The following is a 17,960-nucleotide window of genomic DNA, read 5'->3' on the forward strand; positions in this document are numbered from 1 at the left end:
TGTACTTGATCACTTTTAAAAATGTATTTTTTCCTTAAAAAATGTAAGTACTTTAGAGGTGACAGTAAGGGAGACATACTGTATTCCACCAAATCTAAGATAAAATGATAAAGGGAAAACCTACCAATGAAATTACAAAACAATCCTTTCTCATCACCCAGAACTTTTACTGTATACTTATTGAAAAGCTCTTTTAAACTGAGATTTTTATTATAGGAGAATTCAAACTCATTTGGAAACAGATTTTTATCATATATTACTCCTGCGCAAGTATGAAAAAAAAAATAGAAGCGACAAAAGATATTCCTACAACTTCACTTTTAGAATCCAGCTTTTTTGAATAATTTTTCAAATCAGAGTCATAGGTGTTCATTTCTCCTACATCAAACTCTGAGAGGCAATAAAGTTTTTATCACTCCATTTTACAGATGAGGAACTGAAATACAGGGAAAAAACCCGAATTCACAAGGTTAGTTAAGGGGTTATTATAATTCATATGGCTACATAATAAATTCATATGCTAAATTATGAATTCATAAATTCATATATTGAAGCCCTAAACCCCAGTACCTCAGAATGTGACCTTATTTGGATATAGATAGGATCATTGCGGTTATAAGTTATACAAGCAGTTATAAGTAGTTATACAGTTATGAGATGAGATTATACTGGAATAGTGTGGGCTCCTGATCCCATATGACTGGTGTCATACAAAGGGAAAATTTCAATACAGATATGCACAAAATAGGATGCCATGTGAAGATGAAGGCAGAGATGGAATGATGCTTCTGCACTCCAAGGAATGCCAAAGATTGCCAGCAAACCATCACAGGTGCTCAAATTCTCAGCCTTCGGAAGGAAGCAACCCTGCTGACACCTTTATCTCTGAATTCTAGCCTCCAGAGCTGTGAGGATAAATTTCCATTGCTTAAGCCACCCAGCTTGTGGTACACGTTACCCCAGACCTTGCACACTAGTACAAGGGTGGAGTCAGGATCAATCCCCGGCAGGAAGGCTCCGAGATAGGCATACTTAGCACTTCGCTCTCTGTTTCTGACAGAATAGCGCTAACCAAATTAAAAAGAATCCCCACCCCGCCTCCACTGGCCTTCCTGCAATGGGAGTTACCAGTTTTCAAATCTCGGCCGGCAAGCCAAACATCCTGTATCTGCATCGTATGCCCTGGAGCCCCTGCTTTCCTAACCGCTAAGTTAAGAGTCTTGTTTGAGCTGACTCCCTGGCCAGACCTTTTTCAGACCTACAGGACTAAATTCACTCAGCCCATCTGCCTGGCAGTCTGTATCCCTACTAAAGTTTAAAAAGTCAGTGTTTAATAGATTTGGAAAGCAACACCATCTGAGGATAGTTGCAGATTTGTGCTGTTTCCTTTAGGTTAAAATGAAAGGGTATGTCCTATGAGTGATAGTAGGAACAGTGGCCCTCCAAGTAGTTGTACTGAGCCAGTACTGACAGAAAAAGGAAAAGGCTGTCAAGGTGACTTGGCGAGAGTGGACAGGACCTTAGAGAGCCCTTCCTGCAACCTTGAATTAGAGCTGGGCCCTAAGCACAGGTCCTGAAGTCGGGAAGGCTTGGGCGCGCAGCGGGAGCTGCGACCAGGTTCGTGCCGCGTTGAACGCAGCCAGGGTGCGCCTCCGGGTTCCCGCGGCGGGGTGTGGGAGGTCAGGATCAGGTTCAGACGTGGTCCTGCATGTTGGGTTAACGGAGACTACCATCGTTCGGGGCGGGGAATGGCTCTGAGAGTTTTGAGCTTCTTTTATGCATCTCGACATGGGCGTGTCTCTCAGTCAGCACGATACCCTTCGGCACAACTGCCAGCTGCGGTGTTTAAAATGTCATCCGCACAAAACCCGGGAGGCCGGCCCTGGGTCGGAGCGCATGGGCTGGGCGTCCAGCCGCGATTTCCCTCGGGATTCCACCAGGGCTGCAGCAGAAGGTGGAGATGAGCCTGGGCGCGGCCGCCGGTTGCCCACCGGCTCGCTGCGCGCGCGGTCGCTTTAAGCGCCCCAGGTGCCGGGGGCCGGGAGCACGTGGCCTGGGCGGGGCCGGCGGGGCCTCCGGCTCGCTCTCGGGAGAAAGGGAGGGAGGGACGGAAGCAGAGGGAGGGAAGGGCGACCTACTTCCTGAATAGCCTGCAAAGCCCGGGGCGAGCTTGGCTAGCACTGCGCGGAAATGTCCAGAGGATCAGCCTGGAGCCTGGCGAAGGGTGAGACCTCCTGCCCGCCTCAACAGGCTGGGGGGTCTTGGCGACCCCGCGGCGCGGGGAACCGGCCGGGGCTGCCGCGAGCGGGACCTCCCCGTGGCCCGGGAGCGGCGGGGGCTGGGGGTCCCTGCTGCTCTCCAGGCCGTAACCACCTGCCCTTCTCCCCGGCAGGAAGCGCGCCCCCGGGGCCGGTCCCCGAGGGACTGATCCGTCTCTGCGGCATGAGGTTTTGCCCGTTCGCCGAGAGGACACTCCTGGTCCTGAAGGCCAAGGGGACCAGGTGAGGTCCGAGACGAGGGCGGTTCCCCGAGCCCCCGGGGAACCAGCTGCTGCCGGAGACAGGGGTGGGAATCTCGGATAAAGCCCCTGAACTTCCTTCACTGCAAACTATTCTCAGCCTTGGAGGGGGACACCAATGAGGTGGGAGGGTGGGGTGGGGGGAATGTTACAGACTCCACCAGGCTAGGACACCGAACCTAGACTAACCTAACCTAACCAGTATATGGATTTGAAAAGCTGGGGCTCCAGTAAAGTCAACGCCTGGTTATTCCATTCCCGGTCCTCCGCCCTTTCACTTTTACCACACTTGTCCGCTCAAGTCCAGCTCATCTGATACTGTTTGCTGTTTCTGAGTACATAGTCCATTCCAGAATAGTCGGTAATTGATGACAGCAGAGTCCAGACGTTGACCCTCCTGGCAGAGTGCTGAGTTAACTGCACTGTGCATACTCCTATAGTTTGGGTTGTTGGTCGTGCCCAAGTGTATGTGCCCCAAAATTCACTCTTTTGTGAAGCCTCATTGAAACTAGCATGATTATCCACCGGAAATATATAACAGTCACTTGGCTTTTCCCTTCCCCCAAAGATACATTGGCACTGCCTCGTGTCCAAAGACCTTTGGAATCTGTTAAACAGACATTGGATGGATACCTGTGGTGTGGACGCTTGAAATATAGCCCCTGTTCTTTTTTTTCTCCTGATATCAAAACTTTAAAAAATTAGCTTTTAGTTCAAGTAGAGTTAACATACTACTAGTTTCAGGTGTACAACATAATGATTTGATATTTATATACATTAGGAAATGTTCACCACGATGTCGTTACCATTTTGTCACCATACAAAGTCATTACAACACTATTGACTATATTACCTATGCTGTATTTTATATCCCTGTAATGTAAGATTTGTAGCTCTTAAGCCTGTTCACCTATTCCATCCATCCCACCGCTTCCCTCTGGCAACCACCAGTTTATTCTCTGTATTTATGAGTGTTTATTTTATTTTTTTAGATTCCATATATAAGTGCAGTCATACAGTATTTGTCTTTATCTGACTTAGCATAGTGCCTCTAGGTCCATCTATGTTGTCACAATGGCGAGATTTCATTCTTTTTATGGCTGAGTAACATTCCAATATCTTATTTATCCATTCTTCTATTGATGGGCATTTAGACTGCTTCCATATCTTAGCTATTGTAAATAATACAACAATAAACATAGGGGTGGATACATATATCTTTCCTAATTGTGTTTTCATTTTCTTCAGATAAATACCCAAGTATCAACTATATTTGAATTTAAAAAATGTATACAGTTGACCCTTGAATAATAAGGGTCTGAACCATGCAGGTCCACTCATGTGTAGATTCTTTTCAATATATGTACTGGAAAAATGGAAAAAACTACCCAGAAGTAGAGTTGCTGCATCGTATGGTTATTTTCATATTTTTAGTTTTTGGAGGAAACTCCATACTGTTTCCTATAGTGGTAGCACCAATTTGCATTCCTGCCAACAGTGCATTAGAGTTCCCTTTTCCCCCATCCTTGCCAAAACTCATTTCTTGTTTTTTTTAGTATTAGCTATTCTGACTGGTGTGAGGTGATACCTTACTGTGGCTTTGATTTACATTTCCCTGATGACTAGTGATAGTGATGTTGAGCATCTTTTCTCGTGTCTGTTTGCCATCTGTATGTCTTCTTTGGAAAAATGTGTATTCAGGTATTCTGCCCATTTTTAAGTGGTATTGTTTATTTTTTTTGGTGTTGAGTTGTATGAGTTCTTTATATATTTTGGATATTAACCACTTACTGGATATATCATTTGTAAATATCTTCTCCCATTCAGTAGGTTGCCTTTTTGTCTTGTTGGTTTTCTTTGCAGTACAAAGAATGTAGTCCCACTTGTTTAATTTTGCCTTTGTTGCCTTGTGTGAGGAGACACATTCAAAAAGTATTGTAAGAAAATTAGAATTATTTTATTGCAAGTAAGAAATTTAATTGAAGTTGGACTGAAAAGACATCTTGTGCTCATATGTTTGAAAAGTCCAGGAGCAAGACATAGCTGGATTCAGGGGCACAAAGTCCTGTGTTCTGTGCCCCTCTGAACTCTAGGTTGAAAACAACCATATCTTTTTTACTGGGACAGTTTTCCAAAGGAAAATTGAAATGATTTTACCATAATATTGTGTGTATGAGAGATAGAGTGCTAACACCTGAGGTTGCAAACAACAGAGGTCTACCACATTCATGGATCAGTTTTGAGTCCCAGGAGACTTTCATCAGAGAGGTGATAGATTTTTACCACATGATATAACTGAACAAAGCATAGTTTTCTCTAAAAGGTGCATCTCCCAACTTGTGGCAGATGTGTTGACTTCTTGGCTCACAATGCCAGGTCACCAAATTCATGCGTGTTCTGAGACCCTTCTTTATCACAAAAGACCAGTATCTACCTTTCGTTTTTCATAGTATAGTATTTCAGAAATGCTGACAATTCCTTAGCCTGGGGCCTCATTTTTCTTGCAAAGTCTCCTATCTGGGTGTCCAGTATTCTGTCATCACATGAACCTTTTAACACACACACACACACACACACACACACACACTTCAATCTGCCTACTCCTTTGTACACACACACACACACACACACACACACACTTCAATCTGCCCACTCCTTTGTTTCCATGAGGGATTACATAAATCCTCAAACTAGCTGTTCTAGCTACTGAAGTGGATAGGGAAAGAGGAAGCAAAAGATGTTGGTGTATATTATTTCTGAGTAACTAATCTGTTCTATTGAACAGTTATCCAGCTTTGACAATTATATGGAACTGGCTTTCAATGTATGAAACTTTCTCTTATTTCCCCTACAAGCTACCAGGCAAGATACAAATCAGATCTAATTACATAATGAATACAGCTTGGGTGTCATCTGGTTTTTTTCCTTTTGGGTTTACTTAATGTGGTTCACCCATGTAACATTTCCAAAAAAATACCAATGCTTGGAGATTTAATCTGAAAGTTTATTTTATAGATGAATTTTTGGATTTCTTAATATTCTTGTAAAATGAGGAACTTTGTATTCAAACTAACAAAAGGAATTTTATCATGTTGATTCTCATGTAGTGGGTAGTGGACACAATGCAACTAGTTGCCTCATGTAATTTACAATTTAGAAACCTCTTAGCCCAAAATGGAGTATTTTATGGATAATCTTGAAGTATTTCCACTTATTTATTCATTCATTCAACAAATATTTATTGAGTACCTATCTGAAACTATTTTTATTTACTTAATGGCATTTAAACCTATTTAAAATTTTGTTCATTTATATGTTTATGAATATGAACAAAACACACCAAATGGAGTTTACATTCTAGGGAGATGACATAATGAGCACGTAAATAAGCAAAGTAACTTCAGATACATATCACCAGTTCAATGAAGTGAGTAAAACAAGATGATCATGTAATAGAGGTTCTCAGCAGCTCCAGAGCAGGTGGTTGGGGGAGGGGGCGGGCTCTCTGAGGATGTGGCATTTGACCTGGGAAGACAGGCAGAGAAGGCAGAGGAACAAGCACAAACATGCCAAGGTGGGAACATGTTGGTAAGTTCAAGAAATATAAAAAAAAAAAGGCTAGTGTGACCAGATCATAATGACTAGAGGTAGTCATAGGAAATAGGTGTGACAGGTAAGCAGGAGCCAGATCAAAGGCCATGGAAAGGTTTAAAGTTTATCCTCATTGCAATGAGGAGCAATCATGGAGTTGTGGCAAGAGGGTGGCCTGATCCAGTTTACTTTTGTGTATGGAGAATGGACTGCAGGGAGGTCACAGTGGAAGAGAGGGACCAGTGGGGGACTAGAGTCCCAGGTGACAGGATGTTTTGCATGAGGTGGCAGGGTAAAGCTGAGAAGTGAATAGTCAGAATGTGATTTGGAGGTCTAGTTGACAGGTCTGCTGAAACCCTTTGACTTGAGAATGAGTTGACTCCAGAATCTGGGGTCTGATCAGCTAAGTAGATAGTAGAGTCGGTAAGGATTTATTCAGCTGCCCAAAAAAATGTTTAAGCTCACTTCTTCTGTGTGTCTTTTAGGCATGAAGTCATCAACATCAACCTGAAAGATAAGCCTGAATGGTTCTTTAAGAAGAATCCCTCTGGTTTGGTACCAGTTCTGGAAAATAGTCAGGGGCATCTGATCTACGAATCTACCATCACTTGTGAGTACCTGGATGGAGCATATCCAGGGAAGAAGCTGTTGCCAGATGACCCCTATGAGAAAGCCTGCCAAAAGATGGCCTTTGAATTATTTTCTAAGATGTGTGTATAAGAAATTTCAGTCCCTATTTGAAAAACTTCCGTTTTTTAAAGCTAAATCAGTGCTTTTATGATTCAGTGATTTGGGAAAGGAGAACAAAACAGGATTCTACTCTTGTCAGCTCTGGTATGTCCTTCAAGCCCCTTCTTGACCTGGTTCCTGTTAACCTTTCCAAAGTTCATCCTCTTCACTCTTCTGACAATTCACATTCCAGCCATACTGAATATTTTCAGTTTTCCCAAACTCACCACCTTCTTCTCAGCTCTTCCTGGAAGACTCTTCGCCTTCTCACTGTGCCTGGTTATCCCTAAGTCTGTGTTCCCGTATCTGCTCAGACACTGCTGCCTTCCAGGAGCCTTTGAGCAGGACTGGTGCCCAGCCTTGTATTCCCACATGTGCCAACTTCTCCTCGGTGACTGCCTGGGTGTTGTGCCAGGGCTGTGAGCTGCTTGAGGGTGAGGGCTGTGTTGTCATCACGGCTGGCTCTCTGCCTAGGTTTGTGACCAGCTCTTCCAGTTGTGTGAATCTGAGAAAGTTACTTATTACTTTACCTCTGTGCGTCAGCTCATCATTTATAAAATGAGTATAGTAACTATTCCCTCCTCATAGATAACCCATTAATATAAAACACCTAGAGCAAAGTCTGACACATGGGAAGTGCCCAGTTAGCTCTGGTTGTTTTGGCTACAGTGTCTAGCAGTGAACATCTACTGTGTGTTGGCAGCAGCTCTCAGCTGACTGAGTGGATGCAATTCCTGTGGAGGAACTGTTGGCATCTTAATTAGCCTTGATGTTATAGATTACTTAAACAATTACTATTAATAAATCAATGACTAATAGCAGATCATAAGAATAGCAACATCAGGTTATATTTCTGTAGTAATCCTCTGTCAGGATATATGCCAGCATTTAAGTAATGGTTAAAGAAATACCTCAAAGATGAGACTCATAGGGAGAACATTTTGTTTAAGGAGACACTGCAAAAGGAAGCCAGCAAGGAAGGAAGAGGGAGTTGTGTGGCTTAGCAGAATGAGTGAAAGAACAGTAGAGGTGGCTTCTAAGATGATGGACAGGGAATATGGTATTTACAGGACGGCTATTGGAGCATTAAAAAAAATAGTAACAAGAGATTCACTGTATTCTATATAGAAAATGAGATAAATGCTGGAGATGGCTACATTACTTCCCTGCTCACAGTCAGGGAAAAGGTGGCTTTAGGTACCATATGACACTATCCTCCTGGCCAGCTCAGCAAACCAGAAACGCTCCCACCCGCACGCCCAGTCTTACAATCTTCTCTCCTATGAACTTGTAACTGAGACACAGAGACTAAGACAGTAAGGATGTTGAAGTTTTGGAGCTGTGTATATATATATATATATATGTATGTATGTGTGTGTGTGTGTGTGTGTGTGTGTGTGTGTGTGTGTGTGTGTGTACCATTGGAGACTGACAAACCAAAGTCACATTAAGAGCCTTGCAAAGGGAATTGGTCAATGGAAAATAGTATGGAGCAGACATTTAAGAGGAAGAGATGAGAGACCAGGCAGGCCCAGATGGAAATGTGGACAGAAGGGCTGCCTGCAAACCTTCAGTTCCAATGAGAAGAGGCTGTGCTGACATTGATGGGACTTCAGGACATTCTCTGGTATTTTTACAAGTGCTTGTTTACTTAAACTGGGATGAGTGGACTTGTTTCTTGCAATGGGGCGATACCAAAGACCGAAGAATTAAAATACGCAAACACGTCTACCACAAGCATTAAAGCATCTGACTCTACATCTGTCAAGTCTTCAGGTAGTAAGTCCCTTTTGGACAGTCTTCTCATGTCCTCCCCAAGATAGAAATCAGAAAGATTCTCTTCCCCAACTCCCTTTGCAGTTGGAGCCAATGCCTGGGTCCTAGGCTCTCCCTGGCAGGTACACACCTGGTAGAGTTCAGGTCAGAAATGAGCGATGCAGGGCGCCAGACTTGGTGTGGGGCACTGGGTTCTGCTGGTATGCATGGCTGGTGGCAGAACTGGTTTTCGGGAGCAGTTGGACGGACTGCAAGATTAAATTCAGAGTAGAAATGGCTTCGAAGCTAGTGGCATCAGTTACCTCAGAGTCCAACCTCTGGCCACGCCACAAGCTGTAGCATCTAGTGCTTCACTCACTGGTAGCTGTGGGTGCTTCCCCTCAGGTCAGTTCTGAGCATGATTCTGAAAATGTTCCAGTTTTGTTCCAAGCCTATTTTTTCAGTCACTCAACAATTCTATAAGCCACTTAGCATCCTCCTAAGACATTTTTGGCTCATACTCACCAAAGTGCATTCTATTATTTGCAACTTACAAAATCTTAACCAATATAGCATCCTAGACCACAAAACTGTCTCTGAAATCAGTGCATGACCTCTGTGAACCCAGGAATTGGTACACTTTTGAAATTTCTAGAACACCTTAACACTGAGACTATAAGGGTCCTATTGTACTTTTATGTTGGGGGGCTGGTATAGTTAGCTTCACATTGATAAACTAAGAAGTTATTTTCTGTCTAGATACCGTCTTTGGTAATAAGCTTTGTTGGAAGGAGAAATGAAAAAGACTGCTCTGGCCTGAAAGAAGAGTTCAACAAGCTAGAGGAGGTAAACAATCACTTCTGCTTTTTACCAAAGTGAAGGATACACTGTATCCACCCTTTTCTTCCTTCTGCTTTTTCATATTCCCATTTTCCAAATCACCTGATGGCAATAATACCAAATAAGGAGTTTTTGTTTATAAAACATTGTCATAACAGACTGCTGTTGTGTTTTAAGATATAAACCAAAACATCTAAAAATATTTTGTCATGGGCTTTTTCTTAAAACATTTTGTTGCACTGACATTAGAGTAATGAGGAAAAAAGAAAATTTCATCAGCATTTCTGTCACCTGTCAATTTGTCACCTGTTCTCATTTTTCCGTGGTTGTTTCCAGTCCTTGTCCATATAGTAAAAAAAAGATAAACTGTAATCAGAGCAGAGATACTATTCAGTGTTCTTTTTTCCACTTAGTATTATATAATAATCATTTCCCACTGCAAAGTTTGCCATGAATCATACAGACACTCGGGGAAGCCCAGATGTGTTTTTGCCTCCTTTCGGGGAGAACACCATTTGGGCCTTTAGATCTAGTTGTGTTCTTGGCCTTCAGACATTGCATTCACACTTAGCCTTAGGTTTTACTGAGGGAAGAAACAGTTCCTATCTTGTATGGGAATGCATGCTAACATTTTATCATTAAGTATGCAGATTGCTGTAAATTCTTTCAGAAATTTTTGCACTAAGAAAGTTCTATTTCTAGTTTGCTAGTTTTTTAAAAAGTCATGAATAAGTATTGGATTTTATCAACTGTTTTATCTGCATCTGTTACATCTTTTGAAATGTTCAGTGAATTCTTTTCCCTTTACTGTGATGAATATGGTGTTTTTGACAGGTTCTTCTGATGCTGAATCCTAGCATTACTGGGATTTCAGTGGATTTTCATATATGCTCTAGAATTAATATTTAAAGGATTTTTGCATATTTGTTCATAAATGAGATTGGGCTATTATTTTGTTCTTATAGTGTCTTTGGTTTTTATATCATGTATAGCCTAACCTTATAAAATTAGTTGTTATTTTTCTTGTGTTTTTAATCTCTGAAACCATATGATAGGGTTTGGTTGTTTTTGTAACATTTGAGTCTGGGGTCTTTTATGGGGGTAGGTTTTTCATGAATAGTTGGGATTTCTTCAATGGTAATTGATTTTTTGGATTTAATATTTTTTCTTGAATAAGATCGATAATTTACATTTTTCTTGAAAATTATACATTTCATCTAGGTTTTCACACATATTGGCATAAAGATGCTCATGTTTCCTAATTTTTAAAAATCTCTATGTACAATTACTTATATACCTGTATTCATTTCCATGAATGTTTGTTTTTTCTGTAGTTTCTTGGTCAGCATTGCTAGACATGTATTTTAATATTATTTTTAATTAGCATATGGTTTTCTTAATACCCTAGTGTTTATTTTACAACTCATTACTTTCCACTTTTATCTTTATTTCCGTTCTTAACAATTACTTTGGATTTACTATTGCTCTTTTGCTAAGTAGCTCAGTTGAGTATTTAATGCATTTGTTTTCAGTCTTTCTTGACTTTTTAAATGCATTTCTGACCATACACATTTACTTCTAAATAACGTGTTATTGTATCCTGTAAGTTTTAATATAGGTATTTTAATATAGGCAGTATATTCATTCTTAAGTTCTAATTTTTTTTGGCAGTTTGCATTGTGATTTTCTCATTGCTTAGTAAGTATTTCTTTGTATGTTTAAGTTTCCTAAACTACTTTTTTGCTGTTTTCTAATTTAATTACATTATGGTCAGAGAATGCAGGTGGGATATTGCTTCTTTGAAGGTTAAGACTTCCTCATAGACTCATTTGGCAACCTGGTAGTCTATGAACCCCTTCTCAGAATAATGTTTTAAAATGCTTAAATTAAAATATGTAAGATTAGCTCTACTGAGGTTTATAGCCTTTTTCAAAATGGAAATACTTGCTAAATTTGAGGTTAGTTGTGGGAGGCAGGGGAGCATGTAATTTTTTTCCCATCTAAGTTTAGGCTCCAGGTTAAGAACTCATGCTTTAAAGTGAGTAGTACCCTGTCTTGTTTTATGCTGCTAAGAGGGTATTTCTTTCTGACTGAAACTACCATCCTTAATTTTACTTATGCATATTATAATTACCAGGCAGTACAGTTTAAGGACAGACCCAGGCAGTACTGATTCAGTGTACAATTCTGAGTGCCTAAAAATTGCAAGGCATTCTCTGGGCAGTATGGGAAGTAGATAGTTTAAGATGTAGTCCATTCTCTTTAGAGGATTAGTTTGGTAGTAAACAAAAGACAAATACTCAGATAGATACAAGCTATCAATCTACAAGGCAGAACTTTATAAGGGCCCTGAGAAATCTATGAGGTTTTATAAAGGGTAAGTTGTTTTGGTGTTAATTAGCCAGATGATATTCACAGTTCCCCCACTTTGGCAAAACTATAATACCGATTCACCTTCTTAAATTTCAGAAACATACTATTTGTGCTTCATTTTCAAATAATTTTATTTGACATCTGTTTAATGGTTAATCCAGTTATTTCTAGTATATACTCTAAGGAAAATTTTTATTGAAGTATTATATGCAAAAAAGTACCCAAAGCCTGAGTACAGCTTGATGAATTTTTACAAAGTGAACAGCCATGGAACCAATTCCCATGTCAAGAAACAAAATTTCAGTTTTGGCTGTTTTTGTATTTCAAATAAAGGAATCATATAATATAAACTCTTTTGGGTCTTTTTTCATACGGTTCTAGGTTTGTAAGATTCATCTATGTTTTGTGTAGTTCATTCCTGTTCTTTGTATAGTGTTTTAACATGACTGTAGCACAATTTATTTACTCATTTTACTCCTGATGGATGGTAAACATTTCCACTTTTGGGCTATTGAAAACAGTTCTGTAATGAATATTTTAGTGCTCTCAGCTTTAGTAGATACTGTTAAAACATGGTTGTACCAATGTACACTCCAATCAGTAGTGGTTCCACACCCTTACTTTGTCTTGTATGTTAGCCATTCTGATGGGTGTGTAGTGGTATTACATTTTGGTTCTAATTTTCATTTCCCTGATGACTAATAGAGTTGAGCATCATTTCATATGGTTATTGGCCATTTGGACATCCTCTCTTGTGGTTCAAGTCTTGACTAATTTTCTAATGGGTTGTTTGCCTTTTTTCTTATTGCCTAGGGGTTTGTTCTTTCTTCTGAATACCAGTCCTTTGTTGGCTGTATGTATTACAAAGGTCTTGCATTCTGTGGCTTCTTCTTCTCCACTTCCTAGTTTATTTTGTTGACAGTTTTGTTTTGTCCCAAACAAAGAGATTCTAAAGCTTAAACTGATCAAACAGACAGAAAGCTAATTTGAATATATCAGGGTAAAAAGCTGCAGTTCTCACTTGCTCTACTTAACTTGCCTTCACCATTTCTGATGAAGAGTCTTAACTAGATGCACAAATAAAAAGCACTTTTATTCTATTTAATGTTCAGGTTCTGACCAAAAGAAGACAACTTTCTTTGGTGGCAGTTCTCTTTCTATGACTGATTATCTCATCTGGCCCTGGTTTGAATGGTTGGAAGCTCTGGAGTTAAACAAGTAAGATATTTGAATATTTTGTACATAATTTAGGATGATAATTGGAATAGTTTATATTAACCTTTCTCTCTTTTTTCTTTTTTTAACCTCATGAGAATTTTTAATCAGCAAATGAAAAGGTTATCATCATATACTTAAGTTGACCTTTTTTCTGAACAAAAATTAAGATATTTCATACAGCTGGTATGAATGGGAACAAAGGAGGGGAGTCTTGGCCTCTCCAGAACACACCTATATTCACCACTCTTCCCCATCCCTGGGGTGGACAGGTTGCTCTGTGACATGTAGTAAAATGTTTTAAAAGGAATTTACTCCTTCCTTCCCGGTTAAAAATCCACACGGATGTACATTTTCATAAAGATGTCACACAGGATTGTATGACCAATGATACTTACTTACCCTTTACCAGCATGATTCCCACATAATTTCCAAACTCCTTGTTTTGAAGTTTGGCAGCTACCTTGGCTTATTCCCACTTATCAAAGCTTACAGCTCTTCAATGTTACTTTTATTCACATTCTGGCTGTAGACTAATCAATATATAACATTCTTGATTGTGTTTCATGTTCTCACTCTAAAAAGTTATCAGTCTGTCAGACAGGTTCTCATGCTACCTGAGCAAGTCATCTCACTCCAGTCTTAGATTTCTCTTCCATAAAACAAAGATGTGTACAATAATCTAAATCTAAAATTCTATGATTATGTGCATTTTAAAGAAGTATTTTTAAAGAAGTATTTTAAAAGGTTAGAGGAAGACAAAATGAAACTGTAGCATGAGAATGATGACACAGGAGACTGCAGTGCCTTCTTAGTCAATCTCACTCCCTTCTTCATTCTGTCTTCCTCCCCCAGGTGTGTAGACCACACTCCAAAACTTAAGCTCTGGATGGCAGCCATGAAGGAAGATCCCACAGTATCGGCCCTCCTCACTGATGGAAAGGCCTTGCAAGGTTTCTTAGATCTCTACTTGCAGAACAGCCCCCAGGCCTGTGACTGTGGGCTCTGATGGGGGCAGGAGTCAGCAATGAAGATTATGTCCAATTTTTCCTTCACTAATACAAGTAATAACATGCTTTAATTTTACCAAGTGCTCTAAGTCTCATTGGATTGCCTCCTCTGACTTGACACATTATGGCTTAACTGTGGGATGTCCTCAAGGTCTTCCTGCAGATATGTTTGCAGAATTTCATTTCAGGGTGTTCAGGTGACTCAGAGGGATCTATCACATCTGTGATGAAAACCTCTACGTCATCATCTCTAGTGAGAACTGGACTGCAATGCAGATTTCTAACTGCCCCTAGGTCATTCCCACTTGGATACCCTGTTGTCATTTTCAATAAGATGCCCCTTCAACTTTGTCTTCTCAGTTGAGAAACTTCCAATTCCTCATTCCTTCCTTTCTATCAGCTTTCACTACCTTTCTTATTCCCACCATCACCACTGAGACCACATCTCCTCAAAGCCAGGTGAATGGGTTCTGGCCTTGGTCTACGTGGTCTCCCAGTCTCCAGTCTCTATGCCCTTCAAATCCTTCCTACCAAATTCCATGGTGGACACAAAGCAGACGTCCAATACATGTAGTTAAATACTGTGAAGACCAAGTCTGGTAATTCAGTTAGGCTGGATGAGTAATTCAGAAATACTAATGCCATATTCCTTACACTTCCACAGTCCGTTGGGCTTCTCACTAATTTATATCATCACATTACCTCCATGAGAAAAGGTGGAGAGGTTGGAGAGTATCACGTTGTTGTACAGAAGATTCAACTAAGGTCTGGGGTTAAGTGAGGTCTTAAGATGTTGGCAGAAAGATCTGCAGATACACCCAGCACACTGCTCTTCCCATAATGGGGGAATGTAGACCTGCCCCAGTCCAGTCTGGTTCCTGTGCTTATTTTAAACATAAGAGCGCATAACAGTCACCTAAAGCTCACCACTGGATTTCCGATTCAGTAAGTCAGTAAGTCCACACTCAAAGTGAGGCCCCCGCCCCATGGGGATGCAGGCGATCTGGGGGCCACGCCCTGAGAGGCCTTAGGTTGACTTCACAAATGCCTCCTGATGTTCCTTTCCCAAACTCAGTGTGCTTTGTTGGATTTTTATAAATGTTTGACTTTGGTTGATTTCAGGGTCTTCGAAAATCTGTCTTTACTCATTCAATTGTTATTATATCAAAATGTTTAATTTTTTTGTCTTTGATCCCTGAAAGCTATAAAGAGAAATAGGGATAGGAGAGCACGATCAACTACTTAAAAAGAAAATCTCCTTTGGCTCTGCTTTCCCTGATGGGAAGATGAAGTTCCTCCTATGATAACTTTGGTAATCTTGTTTAATACAAGATTTGTGTGTGTACATGGTGCAGGTGGGGAATTGGATAAACTTCCAGTTATAAGATAAAAAAACACTGAGGATGTAATGTAAAACAAAATGACATAATTAACACTGTTATATTATTGTCAGAATGGCCATCCTGCCTAAAGCTTTCTACAGATTCAGTGCAATCCCTATCAAAATACCAACAGCGTTCTTCAATGAACTAGAGCAAATAGTTCTAAAAGTCATATGGAACCGCAAAAAACCCCGAATAGCCAAAGCAATCCTGAGAAGGAAGAATAAAGTAGGTGTTGGGGGTGACTACGCTCCCCAACTTCAAGCTCTACTATAAGGCCACAGTAATCAAGACAATTTGGTACTGGCACAAGAACAGATCCATAGACCAATGGAACAGACTAGAGAGTCCACCTATAAACCCAAGCATATATGGTCAATTAATATAAGATAAAGGAACCATGGCTATACAATGGGGAAATGACAGCCTCTTCAACAACTGGTGTTGGCAAAACTGGACAGCTACATGCAAGAGAATGAAACTGGATTATTGTCTAACCCCATACACAAAGTAAACTCAAAATGGATCAAAGACCTGAATGTAAGTCATGAAACTATAAAACTCTTAGAAGAAAACATAGGCAAAATTCTCTTAGATATAAACAGGAGCAACTTTTTCCTGAACACATCTCCTCAGGCAAGGGAAACAAAATAAAAAATGAACAAATCAAGCTAAAAAGCTTCTGTACAGCAAAGGACACCATCAGCAGAACAAAAAATGCATCCTACACTATGGGAGAATATATTTGTAAATGACATATCTGACAAGGGGTTAACATCCAAAATATATAAAGAACTCACATGCCTCAACACCCAAAAAGCAAATAACCTGATCAACAAATGGGCAGAGGATATGAACAGACACTTCTCCAGAGGGGAAGTTCAGATGATCAACAGGCACATGAGAGGATGCTCCACATTGCTAATTATCAGGGAAATGCAAATTAAAACCACAATGAGATACCACCTCACACCAATTAGGATGGCCAACATAGAAAAGACTAGGAACAACAAATGCTGATGAGGATGTGGAGAAAGGGGAACCCTCCTACACTGCTGGTGGGAATGTAAACTAGTTCAACCATTGTGGAAAGCAATATGGAGGTTCCTCAAAAAACTCAAAATAGAAATACTATTTGACCTGAGAATTCCACTCCTAGGAATTTACCCTAAGAAAACAAGTTCTCAGATTCAAAAAGACATATGCACCCCTATGTTTATCTCAGCATAATTGCAATAGCCAAGATATGGAAGCAGCCTAAGTGTCCATCAGTAGATGAATGAATAAAGAAGCAGCAGTACATATACACAATGGAATACTATTTAGCCATAAGAAAGAAACAAATCCTACCATTTGCAACAACATGGATGGAGCTAGAGGGTATTATGCTCAGTGAAATAAGCCAGACAGAGAAAGACAAATACCAAATGATTTCCCTCATTTGTGGAGTATAGCAACAAAGCAAAACTGAAGGAACAAAATAGCAGCAGATTCACAGACTCCAAGAAGGGACTAGTGGTTACCAAAGGGGAGGGGTGGGAGAGGGAGAAGGGGATTGTGGGGTATCATGATTGGTGCACATGGTGTGTGTGGGGTCACGGGGAAGACAGTGTAGCTCAGAGAAGACAAATAGGGACTCTGGCATCTTATTACACTGATGGACAGTGACTGCAATGGGAATGTGGGGCAACTTGATAATAAGGGTGAATGTAATAATCACATTGTTTTTCTTGTGAAATCTTCATAAGAGTGTTTATCAATGATACCTTGATAAAAAAAACGTTGTACATTTGAAAGTTACTAAGAGAGTAGGTCATAAAAGTTCAATGAGGAAAAAAAATTTTTGTAACTATGAGAAGGTGGATGTTAATTTATTCTGCTAATCATTTCACAATATATGTATGTCAAGTCATTATGCAGAGTATCTTAAACTCATAGAGAGCTGTTCATCAATTTTATAGCTCAATAAAACAAAAATGACCCAAAGACATTAGGTCATAGGATTCCCTATTAGCCTTACTTCCTCAATCTAGGCCCACTTGAAAATAGAGCCTTTTGCTCATTTATCTCACTCTGAACTTGGTGAACAATATTTGAACATCCAGTAACATAATCTTTCATGTAAATTAGGCTTCTGAAATATTAAGGGGAATGTCCTCCGGTTTGTGCCACTATCAGGGATTGATAAGACAAAAAACTTGAAAAGCTGCAAAATGCAAACTCCACTTCCTCTCCTCTTCTCAAAACAGAGACTCATGTAAACAGAGTAGAGAAATGATTTCTGTGTTGGCATTCTTCTTCTAGAAGGCTTAAGTTATTATCACCCATGAGTGAAGCTCCCTACATTTTCAAAACATCCTATTATATTTCAGGTAACTGGAAACCTATTTGGAGTAGGTTTAATATGGCCTTATTATCATTTGTTTCTTGCTTGAGTGAGTCAATATAATAGAGGTGTAAACATAATATAATAAAACAGGCAGATTTGCAAAGAGGATTTCAAAGAGGTATCTAATGGATCTTAGAAAGGAAGTGGGGATAAGCTTA

At 40.1% G+C, this 17,960-nt stretch overlaps 1 protein-coding gene across 1 annotated transcript; it reads left to right on the top strand.

The window, feature by feature from the left end:
* The first annotated feature begins 1,182 nt into the window (after positions 1-1,182).
* LOC118914809 (glutathione S-transferase omega-1-like) lies at positions 1,183-14,107 on the top strand. The gene is made up of 7 exons (XM_057505381.1): positions 1,183-2,224; positions 2,393-2,501; positions 6,595-6,719; positions 9,353-9,368; positions 9,399-9,439; positions 12,919-13,024; positions 13,877-14,107. The coding sequence occupies exons 1-7, from the start codon at positions 2,191-2,193 to the stop codon at positions 14,028-14,030; spliced, it is 585 nt and encodes a 194-aa protein (XP_057361364.1). The 5' UTR covers positions 1,183-2,190; the 3' UTR covers positions 14,031-14,107.
* Positions 14,108-17,960: the final 3,853 nt, after the last annotated feature.

This window comes from Manis pentadactyla, chromosome 8 (genome assembly GCF_030020395.1).
Source record: "Manis pentadactyla isolate mManPen7 chromosome 8, mManPen7.hap1, whole genome shotgun sequence".
Lineage (NCBI taxonomy): Eukaryota > Metazoa > Chordata > Mammalia > Pholidota > Manidae > Manis > Manis pentadactyla.

Excerpts from the sequence above, each read along its gene's own strand:
- LOC118914809 (XM_057505381.1), top strand. The coding sequence starts at position 2,191 with ATGTCCAGAGGATCAGCCTGGAGCCTGGCGAAGG. Across the intron at positions 2,502-6,594 it reads CTGAAGGCCAAGGGGACCAG|GCATGAAGTCATCAACATCA; the intron begins GTGAGGTCCGAG and ends TGTGTCTTTTAG. Across the intron at positions 13,025-13,876 it reads GAAGCTCTGGAGTTAAACAA|GTGTGTAGACCACACTCCAA; the intron begins GTAAGATATTTG and ends TTCCTCCCCCAG.